General features: G+C 45.3%; 1 protein-coding gene across 1 annotated transcript in view; it reads left to right on the forward strand.

Annotated features, from left to right (window-relative positions):
• Positions 1-2,314: 2,314 nt before the first annotated feature.
• clec19a (C-type lectin domain containing 19A) overlaps positions 2,315-17,008 on the forward strand; it is a 45,734-nt gene continuing 31,040 nt past the window's right edge. Inside the window, exon 1 of the mRNA XM_043711046.2 lies at positions 2,315-2,444. Within this exon, the coding sequence (XP_043566981.2) occupies positions 2,348-2,444 (97 nt within the window). The 5' untranslated portion in view covers positions 2,315-2,347. The remainder of the gene's footprint in view (positions 2,445-17,008) is intronic.

Consider the following 17,008-nt stretch of genomic DNA (forward strand, 5'->3'; position numbering starts at 1 on the left):
GGTGCTTTTTTTAAAAAAGAGGGCTGGATGGCATGGTGACTCAGTGGTTAGCAATGCAGCCTTACAGCGTGAAGGACCCGTGTTCGATTCCAGCCTCGGGCGACTGTCTGTGAAGAGTTTGCATATTCTTCCTGTGTCTGTGGGGGTTTCCTCCCACAGTCACAAAGATGTGCAGGTTAGGGTGAATTGGCCATGGGGAAAATGTGAGGTTATGGAGATAGGGTGAGGTATTGGGTCTGGGTGGGATGTTCATCAAAGGGTTGGTGCCAACTTAATGGGCCGAATGCTCTCTTTCCTCACTGTAGGGATTCTATGGTTGCAGATGTAACTTAACTAGCTGGGGAGAGAGCTGTGGAATTTCAGACATAAGGACATAAAGATGCAAACGAAACCTTAAACAGCAACCCCTCAAAGGGGCAAGAGGCAAGTGAAAACTGCCTATAATCAAGAGGCTTGCCACTTGCTTGAATGGCACCATGTCCACTGCTCAGTAGCAGCAGGGTGTAATATTTATAAGCTGCACTTTTACAACTTACTAATGCTTCTTTGACAGCACCTTCTATCCACTTCCATCTCAAAGGACAAGGGCAACAAATACATGGGAACACCAGCCCCTGCACGTTCCGATCCGAGCCACTCACCATCCTGACTTGAAAATATATCGCCGTTCCTTCAATGTTGCTGGGTCAGAATCCTGGAATTCCCCCCCCCCCCAGGGCTTTGTGGGTCAACCCACAGCACATGGACTGCAGCGGTTCAAGAAGGCAGCTCACCCCCATCTTCTCGAGGGGGGCAACTAGGGACGGGCAATAAATACTGGGCCTGACCAGCGATGCCCACGTCCCATGAATGAATTTTAAAATCTGTTTATGCAATAAGGACTGATGTTGGTGTCACTTTCAGAGGGGTATTGACAAAAACGATTGAAAGTTGGCTAACACAGCTGTGCTCTAGATTCTGTACAATCTGACTGAGAACTAGTGCTGACAACACTCCTGCTCTGAAATCTATTGCCATACGTATTGTTACATAACTGCTTCCAGCCCTGTGGAGTTTCTCTAACACTGAAAACTAAAAATGCTGAAAATCACAGTGGGTCAGGCAGCATCCATGGAGAGAGAGAGAGCAAGCTAATGTTTTGAGTCTAGATAACTCTTCATCAGAACTCTGAGCCTCTGTGATTTCCAGCTTTTTTTATTTTCAGTCCAGACTTCAGCATCTGCAGGAACTTGTTCCCACATTGAGTTTCTCCAGCAAATTCTGTTTTGGTTTCAGATCTGGTCATCACATCTACAATTACAGATCGCAGTGATAGTTCACATCTATATTACATGCTGCACATTCTCTGCTGGGTCCCTCTTCAAGGTTTTGCTGGGTCCCAGCCTCCTCTCGGGCTGCAGGAAGGACAGGTCTGACTGGGCTGGGACCTTTCCCCACTGAGCCTCAAGCTCCATCTACATCAGCCTTCGCACTGGGAAAGCTGCACGTTTCAGGAGAAGACAAAGGAACATTTTCCATAAAGTTGCTGGTCATCCAGATGCTGTCAACATTTGCCTTGGTGTATGTCCCAGGAATCAGATTGGGGAGCAGAGATTCCTGAGTCATGGAGCTGCTCGGGATGAATCTTGGCTAAAACCTGACCCTGAGAGCTCTCTCCCTGGACCTTCTTTCCAAAATCCCATTCCATAAGGAGGTTGAGACAGGAAACTTTCTCCCTCAGCACATCGCCAGTAGGATGTGGTATCCATGACAAGGAGGTGCTGGTGTTGGATTGGGGTGGACAAAGTCAGAAATCACACAACATCAGGTTACAGTCCAACAGGTTTATTTAAAATCACAAGCTTTCGGAGCGCTGCTCCTTTGTCAGGTGAATTTTAACTAAACCTGTCTATAACCTGGTGTCCTGTGACTGTGTGATGTGGTGCTGGGACTTTAAGCTCAACACCCCTAAGCTAGATCTCAATTATTGTCCCATTAGTTGAACAGCACAGAACATCATTTGACCCACTATGTTAGCACCAGGAGAGAATTTTCCACCAAATTACTCCCCTATATTCTCTAAAATGCACTCACCATTCCCAAAATACTGTTTGTGTTCAGCACCAACATTATAAACGCGTGCATTCCCTTTACCCAAATCCTTAATATTATTTTCCCTCTCTCTGTGCAGAGCTTAACAGACCTTTTTCAGAATACAAAAGCAGCCTCTTGAGCCATGTCTTATTTCCATAAAGGGAGGGCTTGGCTGGGGCAGGGGGAGCGACAGCAGCACTGAGAGTGCAGAGGAGAGAGATGCAGGAGAGAGTCCTGTGGCTCGGAGCTGGGTGTGGGAGCTAGTCCAAGTGCAATGACAATGTTCAGCCGCACTCCAGTGGTTCTGACCCTGCCTCTTCTGCTGATTTCTGCAGCAGCTGTTCCCCCGACACAAATTCAGATCAGCCAAGGTAAGTGAAGGAAAACACTTTCTGTAAATATTTTGAGAGGCTTTAACAATGAGAGAGTAGTTCAGTCATGTTGGTTAGCACATAGCAGTACAGGAGAGCGGACAGACTGCACCGTTACAAACAAACCTTTCGGATAGATTATAAGGATCAATTTTTCACACTTTATTTTCAGTAAAAAAAATCTTTAATATGCAATGTGCATAATTTGTACTTTCTAAAAACATATTCAAAAAAACCTAAAGATTGAAACTGGACAGCAGTCTGGCAGAGCGTTTATGTGAGATATTAAAGTGTCAATAACTGAGTGAGATTGTTTCCCCTGGAATTCAGCTCCCGTTTAATGAACAACATTTCAGGCGAAGGTGGACACCTTCCAAATTTTGGGATTGTCACTTTGTGGTTAAAGCTTGGGAAAGGGGCTACACTCGGGACACTGGGAGCTCCTGTCCAGTGACAGGACTGTTTTAATCCTTTCCCCAAAAAATAAACTGTAAAAAAATCTCTCTTCATCATTGGACTGAGTGTAACATGTTTACAAATATCGCTAGATCACTTTATTAATATATCCATAGCAAGAAGTGGGTTACAAGATCTGGGCACAGCAAGGTTACTTGCTAGTGAAAACGGTTCCTGTTTAATTTCTGCTGTCTGTGGAGATTTAAAAGTTCAACAGATGGGAATTGATCACAGTGACCTGGACTGAGCATGTTAGGGAAGATTTAATAGAAGTAACGTATAATATAAAACCATGATTTGGAGATGCCGGTGTTGGACTGGGGTGGACAAAGTTAAAAATCACACAACACCAGGTTATAGTCCAACAGGTTTATTTGGAAGCACTAGCTTTCGGGTATCACCTGATGAAGGAGCAGCGCTCCGAAAGCTAGTGCTTCCAATTAAACCTGTTGGACTATAACCTGGTGTTGTGTGATTTGTAACAATATAAAACCGCTACGTAACCCTTACAGATCTATGACGTCCACAGTGTAAGTCAAGGCAAGAATTTAGTGGATTCAATATGTTTAAAATGGGGAAAATAATAGGACTTACGGTGGACAAATATTTTGAGAGTTTCTCCCCAAACTTTCCAGTGTCCAGGTGTGTGTTCGCTGAAATTCCCCAGGTTTTCCCGATTGAGGAACTGGACGGGAGGATTGTAAATGTCATTGTGTTATTTAAGAAGGGAGAGAGGCACAATGAAATAAAGGTAGTGGGAAATGATCGGAATGTATTCAGAGCGACACAATGACTGAGTACAGAGTGGTGTTCAGTATTATCTGATCGATGAGAGATAACTGGCATTGGTAGATATTTTAAATGTGTCACCGGGGGGTGACTGAGTGCTGGCTTTTCGAACGCACTTGACAAACTTCAACACAAGCAATTATTAGCGGAATTGAAAGTGCTCTGAATTTTAGATAACCTTTTGACACAGAGTTGCTAATTATTTGAGAAGTAAGAGACACAGTGAAGGACTTTTCTGATCAGTGGAATGTGAGACATGTCTTCAGTTTATCAGCAAATTTACAAAAACCTGAAATAAAGAAATAAAGTCACAAAATCCAATTACAAGGGGCTGGGGAGACCACGTCTGGAGTACTCTGAGTTGGTTTGGGTCCTAGTTTAAGGAAGGATTGTCCTGGAATGCGGGATTGTCTTATGAGCAAAGATTAATCTCAAAATAAAGGTCATGATGTGGAGATGCCGGTGTTGGACTGGGGTGGACAAAGTTAAAACTCACACAACACCAGGTTATAGTCCAACAGGTTTCATTGGAAGCACTAGCTTTCTGAAGGAGCAGCGCTCCAAAAGCTCGTGTATCAAAATAAAGGGGCATCAATGTTAGACTGAGTTAGGGAGGAATTTCTTCCCTCAGAGGGTTGGGAGTCTTTGGACCACCTTACCACAGAGAGCTGTGGGGGCAGAGTCCTTGTGGATATTGAAGGCTGAGATCAATTCTTCATCAGACGGGGAAAGGGCAGGAAAGTGGCTGTGAGGTGTTTCAGATCAGCCACGATCCGATTCAATGGTGGAGTAGGGTCGAGGGGCTGAGCACCTTTCTCCTGTTACCATTTCTCTTGGTCTTATGGTCTCAAAACATTGAATTAGGAAGCACAGTACATTTATAGATGGTACAGGTCAGGTGTATTGGAAAAAGTAACCACGGCAGCTGGCATTCAATGTGAGAGTGTCAAAGCTTTGGATTCAAGATAGCCAAATTGTAAAATTTTCTAAACAGTAGAGGATTTGGAACTGTGGAGGGTCAAAGAGATTTATGTGGCATGACCCCAGATTCCACAATGTTACGGCTCAGTTACAGGAAGTAATTCAAAAGGCTTTGGAATGCCAAGTGCAATATGAAAGGACATTTCAGGTGGACAGGGACTTAATCACAGTCCCATGTGGTAAACTGTGCTCTGACACACTACCAGAGCAGATAGGACCTGGACCCAGACCCCCTGGCACAAAGGCATGACTACTATCATTGCACTATATGGATGTAAATAAGGTGCAGGTGAGAGATTGGATCCATCAACCTCTAGGCTATAGAACATAGAGCAGTACAGCACAGTACAGGCCCTTTGGCCCTTGATGTTGTGTTGACTTGTATCCTACTCTAAGATCAAACTCACCGACACACCTAACATTGTACGATCATCCATGTGCTTGTCCAGCAGTCACTTAAATGTCCCTAATGCATCAGAGATGGAAATGTGTTGCTGGAAAAGCGCAGCAGGTCAGGCAGCATCTAGGGAACAGGAGAATCGACGTTTCGGGCATTAGCCCTTCTTCAGGAATGCATCAGACTCTACTCCCACTGCTAGAAGTGCATTCCACACGCCCACCACTCTCTGTGTAAAGAACCGACATCTGACATTGCCCTGAAACCTTCATCCAAGTTAGTCACCCAGATGGGTTTTGACAACAATCAGCAATGGTTTCATCAACACCATTAGACTTTTATTTCCAGATCATTATTGAAATTTTATCTGCCCTAATGCTGCAGAACATGGTCTGGATTTCTGGATTAGTCCAATGGCCGTACCATTGGGTTGTCAACCCGTTTATGTTGGACATGTTGCAGTGGCTGGGGGAGTAGTATTTCCTGCTATCGGGGAATAGTGTAGATTTTTCACAATTAGCCTTTAAAAGGTTAACTAATGCAGACAGGTACCACAGATATCTTTTGCATGAAGTTTGAGAGCCATAAGATCATAAGACCCTAAGACATAGGAGCGGAAGTCAGGCCATTCGGCCCATCGAGTCCACTCCGCCATTCAATCATGGCTGATGGGCATTTCAACTCCACTTACCCGCATTCTCCCCGTAGCCCTTAAGTTCTTGTGACATCAAGAATTTATCAATCTCTGCCTTGAAGACATTTAGCGTCCCGGCTTCCACTACACTCTGTGGCAATGAATTCCACAGGCCCACCACTCTCTGGCTGAAGAAATGTCTCCGCATTTCCGTTCTGAATTTACCCCCTCTAATTCTAAGGCTGTGTCCACTGGTCCTAGTCTCCTCGCCTAACGGAAACAATTTCTTAGCGTCCACCCTCTCCAAACCATGTATTATCTTGTAAGTTTCTATTAGATCTCCCCTTAACCTTCTAAACTCCAATGAGTACAATCCCAGGATCCTCAGCCGTTCCTTGTATGTTAGATCTACCGTTCCAGGGATCATCCGTGTGAATCTCTGCTGGACACGCTCCAGTGCCAGTATGTCCCTCCTGAGGTGTGGGGCCCAAAACTGGATACAGTACTCCAAATGGGGCCTAACCAGAGCTTTATAAAGTCTCAGTAGCACAACGGTGCTTTTATATTCCAACCCTCTTGAGATAAATGACAACATTGCATTCGCTTTCTTAATCACAGAGTCAAACTGCATGTTTACCTTTAGAGAATCCTCGACTAGCCCTCCCAGATCCCTTTGTACTTTGGCTTTATGAATTTTCTCATCGTTTAGAAACTAATCCATGCTTGTATTCTTTTTTCCAAAGTGCAAGACCTCGCATTTGCTCACATTGAATTCCATCAGCCATTTCCTGGACCGCTCATCCAAACTGTCTAGACCCTTCTGCAGCCTCCCCACTTCCTTAGTACTACCTGCCTGTCCATCTAACTTCGTATCATCGGCAAACTTCGCTAGAATGCCCCCAGCCCCTTCATACAGATCATTAATATATAATGTGAACAGCTGCGGCCCCAACACTGAACCCTGTGGGATACCACTTGTCACCGGCTGCCATTCCGAAAAAGAACCTTTTATCCCAACTCTCTACCTTCTGTCAGACAGCCAATCCTCAATCCATACCAGTAGCTCACCTCGAACACCATGGGCCCTCACCTTACTCAGCAGCCTCCCGTGTGGCACCTTATCTAAGGCCTTTTGGAAGTCTAGGTAGACCACATCCACTGGGTTTCCCTGGTCTAACCTACTTGTTATCTCTTCAAAGAATTCTAACAGGTTTGTCAGGCACGACCTCCCCTTACTAAATCCATGCTGACTTGTTCTAATCCGACCCCGCTCTTCCAAGAATTTAGAAATCTCATCCTTAACGATGGATTCTAGAATTTTACCAACAACCGAGGTTAGGCTAATTGGCCTATAATTTTCCATCTTTTGTCTTGATCTTTTCTTGAACAATGGGGTTACAACAGCGATCTTCCAATCATCCGGGACTTTCCCTGACTCCAGTGACTTTTGAAAGATCTCAACCTCTGCTATTTCCTCAGCCACCTCCCTCAGAACTCTAGGATGTAACCCATCAGGGCCAGGAGATTTATCAATTTTAAGACCTTTTAGCTTTTCTAGCACTATCTCTTTTGTAATGGCAACCATACTCAACTCAGCCCCCTGACTCCCTTTAATTTTTGGGATATTACTCATGTCTTCCACTGTGAAGACTGACGCAAAGTACTTATTAAGTTCTCCTGCTATTTCCTTATCTCCCATCACTAGGCTTCCAGCATCAGTTTGAAGTGGCCCAATGTCTACTCTTGCCTGTCGTTTGTTTCTTATAGTACTGAAAGAAACTTTTACTATCATTTCTAATATTACTGGCTAGCCTACCTTCATATTTGATCCTCTCCTTCCTTATTTCTCTCTTTGTTATCCTCTGTTTGTTTTTGTAGCTTTCCCAATCTTCTGATTTCCCAGTGCTCTTGGCCACTTTATAGGATCTCTCTTTTTCTTTGATAGATTTCCTGACTTCCTTTGTCAGCCATGGCTGTCTAATCCCTCCCCAGATAATCTTTCTCTTCTTGGGGATGAACCTCTGTACAGTGTCCTCAATTATACCCACAAACTCCTGCCATTTTTGCTCGACTGTCTTCCCCGCTAGGCTCTGCTTCCAGTCTATTTTCGTCAGTTCCTCTCTCATGCCCTCATAATTGCCTTTATTTAACTGTAACACCATTACATCTGATTTTGCCTTCTCACTTTCAAACTGCAGACTGAACTCTACCATATTATGATCACTGCTTCCTAAGTGTTCCCTTACTTTAAGATTTTTTATAAAGTCTGGTTCATTACGTAGCACTAGGTCCAGAATAGCCTGCTCCTTTGTAGGCTCCATGACAAGCTGTTCCAAAAAGCCATCCTGTAAGCATTCCATGAATTCCCTTTCTTTGGATCCACTGGCAACATTATTTACCCAGTCCACCTGCCTATTGAAGTCTCCCACGATCACTGTGACCTTGCCTTTCTGACATGCCTTCTCTATTTCCCGGTATATGTTGCGCCCCTGGTCCTGACCACTGTTAGGAGGTCTGTACATAACTCCCATTATGGTTTTTTTGCCTTTGTGGTTCCTCAACTCCACCCACACAGACTCCACATCGTCCGACGCTATGTCATTCAGTGCCATAGATTTAATTTTGTTCTTAACTAACAAGGCAACCCCGCCCCCTCTGCCCACCTCCCTGTTTTTTCGATAAGTTGAAAACCCTTGGATGTTTAACTGCCAGTCCTGAACCCCCTGCAACCACGTCTCTGTGATGCCTACCACATCATAATCATTCACGATGATCTGTGCCGTTAGTTCATCTACTTTCTTACAAATGCTACGAGCATTCAGGTAAAGTGCCTTAATGTTAACTTTCTTATCATTAGAGATATTGGAAGTCATAAGATGTCCTAAGTTATCCTTCCTTTTTGCTGCATTCCCAGTCTGTCTCAAGTTTAAATCTGCCTGCACATATGCTATCCTCCTACTTATCTTTCCATTTAACTCCATGCTCCCTGTCACTTTCACTTTCCCTTCCCCCCAACTCAGAAGTTTAAAGTCCTACTGACCACCCTATTTATCCTCTTCGCTAGAACATTGGTACCTGATCGGTTCAGGTGGAGACCGTCCCAACAATACAGATCCCCCCGGTTCCAAAACTGATGCCAATGCCCCATGAAGTGGAATCCCTCTTTCCCACACCAATCCCTTAGCCACGTGTTTACTCCCCTAATTTTCTTATCCCTATGCCAATTGGCACGTGGCTCGGGCAGTAATCCGGAGATTATGAGCCTTGAGGACCTGTTCTTCAATTTCCTTCCTAGTGCTCGATAATCCCCAAACAGGTCCTCCACCCTAGTCTTGCCTATGTTGTTAGTCCCAACGTGGACCACAACAACTGGATCCCCCCCTCCCGCTCCAATATCCTTTCAAGCCGGTCGGAGATGTCTCGCACCCTGGCACCGGGCAGGCAACACACCATGCAGGACTCCCGATCCGGCTTGCAAAGGATACTATCTGTCCCCCTAATTATAGAATCCCCTATAACAACTACTTGTCTATTAGCTCCCCCCCCCTTGAATGGCCTTCTGGACCATGGTGCTTTGGTCAGTTGGCTCATCCTGTCCAGAGCCCTTTTCCTCATCCGTACAGGGAGCAAGAATCTCATATCTGTTGGACAAGGTCAAGGGCTGAGGCTCCTCCACTCCTGAACTCTGGTTCCCCCTACCTGCCTCACTAACAGTCACACTCTGGTGTCCCTGATCACTAACTGAATGTGAATTACTTAATCTCCCAGGTGTGACTGCCTCCTGAAACAAAGCATCCAGGTAACTCTCCCCCTCCCGGATGTGCCGCAGTGTTTGAAGCTCAGATTCCAGATCCTCAACTCTGATCCGGAGTTCTTCCAGCAACCAACACTTGCTGCAGATGTGGTCACTGCCATTCACAATGGGACCAGCCAGCTCCCACATCATACAGCTACAGTGCATCACCTGTCCAGCCATCTCTGCTTAGTTAATTACTTTATTACTTTGTATAGGTTTGAGTTAAAATACTTTCTGATACCTCTCTGCTATAGTCTTTTTCTAAAAACCAATTAATAGATAAACCATAAAAAGTAAATTTTTAACCATTCACCGATAAAGAAATAGAAAATCCTTACTTTAACAAACCAGAGTCCTATTTTTGGTTAGAGGAGGCTGGGCGGGTGGGAGACACAACACATGTAGTGTCTCGGGTTCAGCCACTGCCCAGATATATTACCGGCAGTCCCCTGGTCGTCGCTCCCGCTCTTCCTACTTATTAACTAGGTTAGAGGAGGAGGGTGGGTGGGAGACTCTACAGTAGTAGAGTCTCGGGTTTAGCCGCCTTGCTGATATATATGGTCACTGCTTTCCTTCCCGGCTGCCCCTCCAGTCCATGTCACTTCCCCCACTGCTCCCACTCCTTCTGTAAAAGAGAAAAAACACTGCTGCCCGCTACCGGTAAGTAATTTTAATAAAAACTGCCTTACCTTATCTGCAGTTTTCCGAGTTCGTCCTAGCTCCGCTGCTGCTCGCACTTAAAATCCAGAGAGGTGGTCAAATTGCAGTGTTTGTGATGAGGAAATCCAGAACAAGGGCTACATCAACTTTAAATTAGAGATCAGACATTTCCAGGGGGAAATCATGAAGCATTTTTCATGCAGAGGGAATTTAAATTTGCTCTCTCTAAAGACTGTTCTGATTGGGCCGTTTAGTTACATTCATTAATGAGATGTGGGCATTGCTGACTGTCAAAAGGTTTGACCCTGGAAAAACACAGCCAGTCAGGCAGCATCCGAGGAGCAGGAGAGTCGACGTTTCGAGCATCAGCTCTTCATCAGGAATGAGGAGTTTACCCAAGGTAGCTGGGAATGTGATAGGTAGATGGAAGTGGGGGTGATGGTGGTAGGTGGGAGAGGAGGGTGGAGCAGATACTTGGGAAGGAAGGTAGACAGGTAGAATAGTTGGATTAGGCTTATTCTCGAAATATTGACTCTCCTGCTCCACGGATGCTGCCTGACTGGCTGCGCTTTTCCAATGGCACACATTTTGACCCTGATGTCTAGCACTTTCTCCACATAGCTGGCTGGGTCAGTATTTATTACCCCATCCCTAGTTGCCCTTTGAGAAGGTGGTGGTAAACTGCCTGCTTGAACCGCTGCATAACATCATAGAATCCCTACAGTGTGGAAGTAGGCCCTTTGGCCTAGCAAGTCCACACCGACCCTCCGAAGAGCGTCCCTCAGACCCAGCCCCTATTCTATTCTACCCCTACCCTACCCTATTCCTGTGACCTGCTTTCAGCAAGGCGAAGCCACATAACTTTGGACTGTGAGAGGGAACTAGAGCACCCGGAGGAAACCCATGCAGGCACAGAGAGAATGTGCAAACTCTGAACAGTTACCTGCCATCCATGTGCTGGAGGTTGACCCACAATGCCACTGGGGAGGGAATTCCAGGATTCTGACCGAGCAACACTGAAGGAACGACGATATATTTCCAAGTCAGGATGGTGAGGGGCTTCGAGGAGAACTTGCAGGAGATGGTGTTCCCATGTATCGCTGACCTAGTCCTTCAAGATGGAGGTGGTCGTGGATTTGGAGGGCGCTTTCTAAGGTAGTTTAATGAGTCGCTGCAGTGCATGTTGTAAATGATACATAATGCTGCGACTGAGCATTAGTGGTGGAGGGAGTGGATGTGATGCCAATCAAACAGGCTGCTTTGTCCAAGTGGGGAATATTCCGTCACACTCCTGACTTATGCCTTGGAGGTGATGGACAAACTTTGGGGAGTCAGGAGCTGAGTTACTTGCTGCAGGATCCTAGCCTCTGGTTTGCTCTTGTCAGTGGTAGCCTCCAGGATATTGACAGTGGAGGATTCAGTCACGGTAATATCTTTGAATGTCAAGGGACGGTGGTAAGATTCTCTTTTATTGGAGATGGTCATTGCCTGACATTTGTGTGGTGTAAGTGTTAATTGCCACTTGTCAGCCCAAGCCATCTGATCATTATCCAGATCTTGCTGCATTTGAACATGGACTCCTTCAGTATCTGAGGAGTTGCGAATGTTGCTGAACATTATGTAATCATCGGCAAACATCCCCACTTCTGACCTTACGATGGAGGAAAGGTCATTGATGAAGAGATGGTTGGGCCTATTTCTGCTCAAGATTTATCTGCGTCTGGATACAGGGCTAACGAAAAGTATTCAGCAACAACTTCATAATGACTAAAGCGGAAAACATATTGGAATCACACATGGGAAGAGCATGTAATCCCTGTGAATGTAACTGGAGGGATTGTTCCTCAAACAGACAATGCTGGCAGCCAGAGGCATCTTGTTATTCATTTTTTTTTGTACTAAGAAAAAACAGGAGTCACAAAGAATTCCCTCTTTCCCTTTCCCTTTCAGTTACTGACTGCGTTAGCCTGAGCTTGTCTAATGGGCACACACACACATGCAGCAGAGATCAGAGACACCAGGAGAAAAAACATCAGTTATGGAGACAAATTCATTTCTCAAAAATCCAAACCACGATTATTTTTTAAAAGGAGTTTGCAATTTGTAAAAAAATAAGTTAGAACAAATGCTGAGAGGAAAAATATCAATTCTAACAGCATCAAAGAAACATCAAGATTAGAATGTTTTCTGAGATTTTAGTGACAACAGAATTGCATAGAAAGTATCACAAGCCATAAAATAAATTATATAACACTCATTTACAATTCACAGTAAACAAAATTGCACAATAATCACTATTGTATTCCAGTTTCAGTTATTCCTGTTTGTCTTGGCTTAGCAACAACCATCTCACCTCCCTCAGACAGACAGGAGTTTCACCCCAAATCCACAATTTGCCATTTCAAATCCAGACAGATATTTCGATGCAGTGATGGGGAAGTGCTGCTCAGATAGAGGACTATCTTTCAGATGAGATAATGCCAGTGAGACGCCCCTTATCAATACAAACTGAATACCTCCTTACATTCCATGATTAAATACATGAACAAATATGGTAACAGTTTACAGAAGGTATATCTCCATTTGTGGACATGTAACATTAGCTGGTGCCCACCTTCCCTCCAACAGCTGAGTGTGTCTGAAAGACTGTCCCCTGGGGCCAGCTGCAGTGTTCCTGACCGTCGCACAGTGATGTGGCAATTGGAAAAGAGACAGTGCTTTGGAAATGAAAACTGAGCAAAAGTTGCATCATTGCATGAAATGAACTTGTGATGACCTTTTTCCAGAAACAGAGGCAGTATCTTACTTCCCTAGGGCAAAGTGACCCCACTGATTGCAAAGTACTAACTGGCACCTTCCAGTCCCTGGGAATGGTTTTCATGAAAACTATTTAAAAGTATATTTTTAACTTTCTCATTTCATATTTGAATCTGGTTTGAATCCGGATCAGCCACACCTGCTTTGTTGGGTTTTGATCCACCGATCAGTCCAATAGGAGTCTGGGCAATAAGCTCATTGGAAGTTCCATCACACCTTCTTCTGGTATCCTCCTGCCTGTCACCATTTAGATACAAGGAAAGATGAGAGGTGACCTTACTGAGGTGTTCAAAATGGAGAACAATTTTGACAGAGTACAGAAGGGTATTCTGTTTCCAATAGTTGGTATGTCAGTAACTAGGGGTCACAATTTCAAGATTGTCAGCAAGAGAGCTAGGAGTGAGATGAGGAGAAACGTCTTTACTCAGAGAGTCGTTTGGATTTGGAATGTGCTGCCTGGGAGAGTGGGGGAGGCAGATTCCATCGGAGGGTTCAGAAGAGAGCTGGAGATATATTTGAAAGGGGTGAATTTGGAGGATGTGGAGATAGGGCTGGAGAGTGGGACTATCTGGGTAGCTCTTTCAGAAGCCAGTACAGACACGATAGGTCGAACGGCCTCCTTCTGTACTGTAACATTCTGTGATTCTATTAGCAAGAAGTGTAATAATAAAATCTAATGTGGCCTGATGTTTATCCCTGACATTTTTTCGATCTCCTAAGGATTGATAAAGTCAGTTCTTGGTTCAATCAAAGTGTGATGCAAATCAACGTATCCCCCCACATTAGCAGCAGCTACCACCAGCCTCCATTTCAATTCGAGAAACGTTTCTTTTGAACCCCACATACACATTCCTGATGAAGGGATTATGCCTGAAACGTAGATTCTCCTGCTCCTCGGATGCTGCCTGACCTGCTGTGCTTTTCCAGCACCACACTCTCCACTCTGATCTGCAGCATCTGCAGGCCTCACATTCTCCCACACACGTGGTCTTGTTTCCTTGATCAAGGAAAGACTGTGTCAGCTTTTTGAATCCTGTAACTCTGGTGAAAGCTTCCACAGTTTTCCCTTGAACAAACCTCACTGTCTGAAAGATATCTATGACTTGTCTGTCACCTTCCTGCATTAAACCAAAACTAATATCAAAGGCTTTCAAATAGAATGGATGCTGATTGGCCCTCAGTGGCTGAGGTTATATCGTGGTTTACTGGGATATACAATGTTTACCTCGGCTCAGTAAGATCCATTTGTGGTAGAGGTTTGAGGGGGCTTTAGAACAGTGAGTGAGGGAGCAATCCCACAGCAGATACAGTGCCATGTGGCTAAATGTGAACTTATACACTTTCATGTGAGAAACAGGAAGGTAGAATATGACTGAAATGTGATCTATTGGTAAGTACGGATGTGCAAAGGGATCTGGGATCCTTATACACCAGTCAATGAAAGTAGTCAGCAGAAAGTGAGGACTGCAGCTGCTGGAGATGAGAGTCGAGAGAGTGGTGCTGGAAAAGCACAGCAGGTCAGGCAGCATCCGAGGAGCACGAAAATCGACGTTTCGGGCATAAGCCCTTCATCAGGATGACTCTCCTGGTTCCCAGATGCTGCCTGACTTGCTGTATTTTTTCCAGCGCCACAATTTTCAATAATGAAAGTAGTCAGGCAGCTGCAGCAAGTAATCAGGAAGGCATATGGTTTACTTCATTTCAAGAGGGTTTGAATTCAGAAATAGGGGTGTTTTACTGTAATTATACAGGACTTTGTGAGACTACACCTGGAGTACTGTGTGTGGTTTTGGTTCCTCTAACTAATAGAGGATACACTAGACATAGAGAGAGTGCAGGGCAGGTTCACTCGGCTGATACTGGGGATGTCCTGTGAGGAGAGATTGGTTTTGACTGGACCTGTATTCACTTGAGTGTAGAAAGATGTGAGGAGATCCAATTGAAACGTGTAAAATTCTAACAGGGCTAGATACAGAGAGAATGTTTTCCCCTGGTTGGGGAGCCTAAAATCAGGGGACACAGTCTCAAAATATGGGGTAGACCATTTCAGACTGAGGTGAGGAAACATTTCTTCACTCAAAGAGTGGTGAACCTGTGAAACTCAGTATCACTGAAGGGTGTAGAGCCTTGGTCACTGAGTATATTAACGTTCTATTTTTAGATTTTAAAGGCGTGGAGAGAAGGTAGGAATGTGCCGATCAGTCACTGAGAGGTGTCAGTGTGTGCGGTCTGTCCTGCAATACACCTGGACCAGCAGATCGTAGTGTAGATACTCTCGCTGTGCCCCAGGCAGATTGGAGGTTGTGGTTACAGACTGAGTGCAAGTTATCTGTAAAGCAGCACACAGTCTGTCTTCAGTCTGAATCCCACTCCCACCCTCCAGGGGGTGTGCACAGAGGACAGCTCCTTGTGAATATTCACAATCAAAAGGTGTGTGTCTAGATCACTGTCTGAGCCGGGAGTGTGTGTGTGAGGCTTGGTCTGTGGGAAGGACAGGTGTCAAATCATCTCTCCTGTCCCAAGAAGGTGTTGTGGGAGTTGGAGGGCTCCTGGGATAATTGATGAGTCCACAAGATATCGAAGGTGGAAAGGTCCCTTTGGATTGTTGAAGGCGAGGGGAAGGGATGTCAGGCTGGAGGTGACAGACAGCAGTCACTGGTACCTGACGCTGGTGCAGGAGTAAATCAATTAGAATTTAGATTTCAGTTAGATTTCATTGTCACATGTATCAACTCCAGAAGTACAGGACTACAGAGAAAGTGAACAAAGTCACCATTCCTGGTGCCATCCTGAGTACAAAGGCACCTAGGGTCAAAATCTTAGGCACAAAGTAGAAAAATAAAGAAAGAAAGTTAAACAGTCTTTCTTAAGTGAAAAAAACTGCAGATGTTCAAAGTCAGAAACTGTGGATGCTGGAGATCAGAAACAAAAACAGAAATTGCTGGAGAAACTCAGCAGATCTAACAGCACCTGTGGAGAGAGAAACAGAGTTATTGTCTCGGGTCCAGTGACCTTTCCTCAGAAGTGATGGTAGCTGGGAAAAGGTTGGTTTTTGTATTGCTTAAGCACTTAGCCAAGCTGGGCTGGCACTCCCTCCAGGGGCTCGATCTCCACCCCCCCCCCCCCCCACGTTGGCCCGCTCTCTGGGAGAGCTCAGGCCTCCTGCTTTCCCTCAGCACTGTGTTGGACTCTCTCTCTTCCCGCATTCACCTCGATCTCCGACCGTCAATGTCCCTGCTCTGGTTCCCAGCCGCTGCCACACTCCGGATCTGATGGTGGTGTGATGCTATCAATGCCATTCCCTGGAGAGACTGAGCTCTCTGCAGACAGTAAGGAAGTGGGGGAAAAAACTAAAAACCTAAAAAAAGAAAGTGGACACAGTAGATGAGCCTAATACCCCCCCACCGTCTCTGACTTGGGATGAACAAAAAAAATGCATTAAAATGTTTGTAAAACATTTTGTAATTTAGTGAGAAAGTCACTTGTAAAAGCGCACTCAGGTCACATGTTTGAAATGAGGACGAGGAATGGGAGAGGGAGGGGAGAGGGCAGAGTGTGTGGGAGATGGAGTAGATACAGACGAGGCCTGAATGAAAGCAATGCCAGCTCAGAAAGAAAGGGAAACATCCGAAGAACTGGGACAGAGAGGACATCACCCAAACAAATACAACAGGGAATAAGGTGAATGCTTTAATGAAAGTGAGAGAGGGTAAAAATGGCAGTGAGCAGAGTAGCATGCTTCTGCTGCAGAAGGTGGGAATCCGAGACAGTTCCAACAATCCTGTCGGCTACATCTGCAGGAAGTGTGTCCAATTGGAGCTCCTGTCAGACCACGTGGATCAGGTTGGTACAGGAGCTGGGTACACGAGGGTCCTGCAGGGGACAGGTCAGGTCATAGCAGAGAGTTTCAGAGACATGGTCACAGTGTGGGTTCAGGTAGATAGACAGGTGACCAGCAGACAGGGCAGGGCATGGGTCCCCTGTAGCTGTCCCCTTCTGTAACAGGTACACCCATTTGGATACTGTTGTGGAGG

Source organism: Chiloscyllium plagiosum, unplaced genomic scaffold (assembly GCF_037043375.1).
Source record: "Chiloscyllium plagiosum isolate Xiang-an unplaced genomic scaffold, Cpla_swu_hap1 HiC_scaffold_20, whole genome shotgun sequence".
NCBI classification, from domain to species: Eukaryota; Metazoa; Chordata; class Chondrichthyes; order Orectolobiformes; family Hemiscylliidae; genus Chiloscyllium; species Chiloscyllium plagiosum.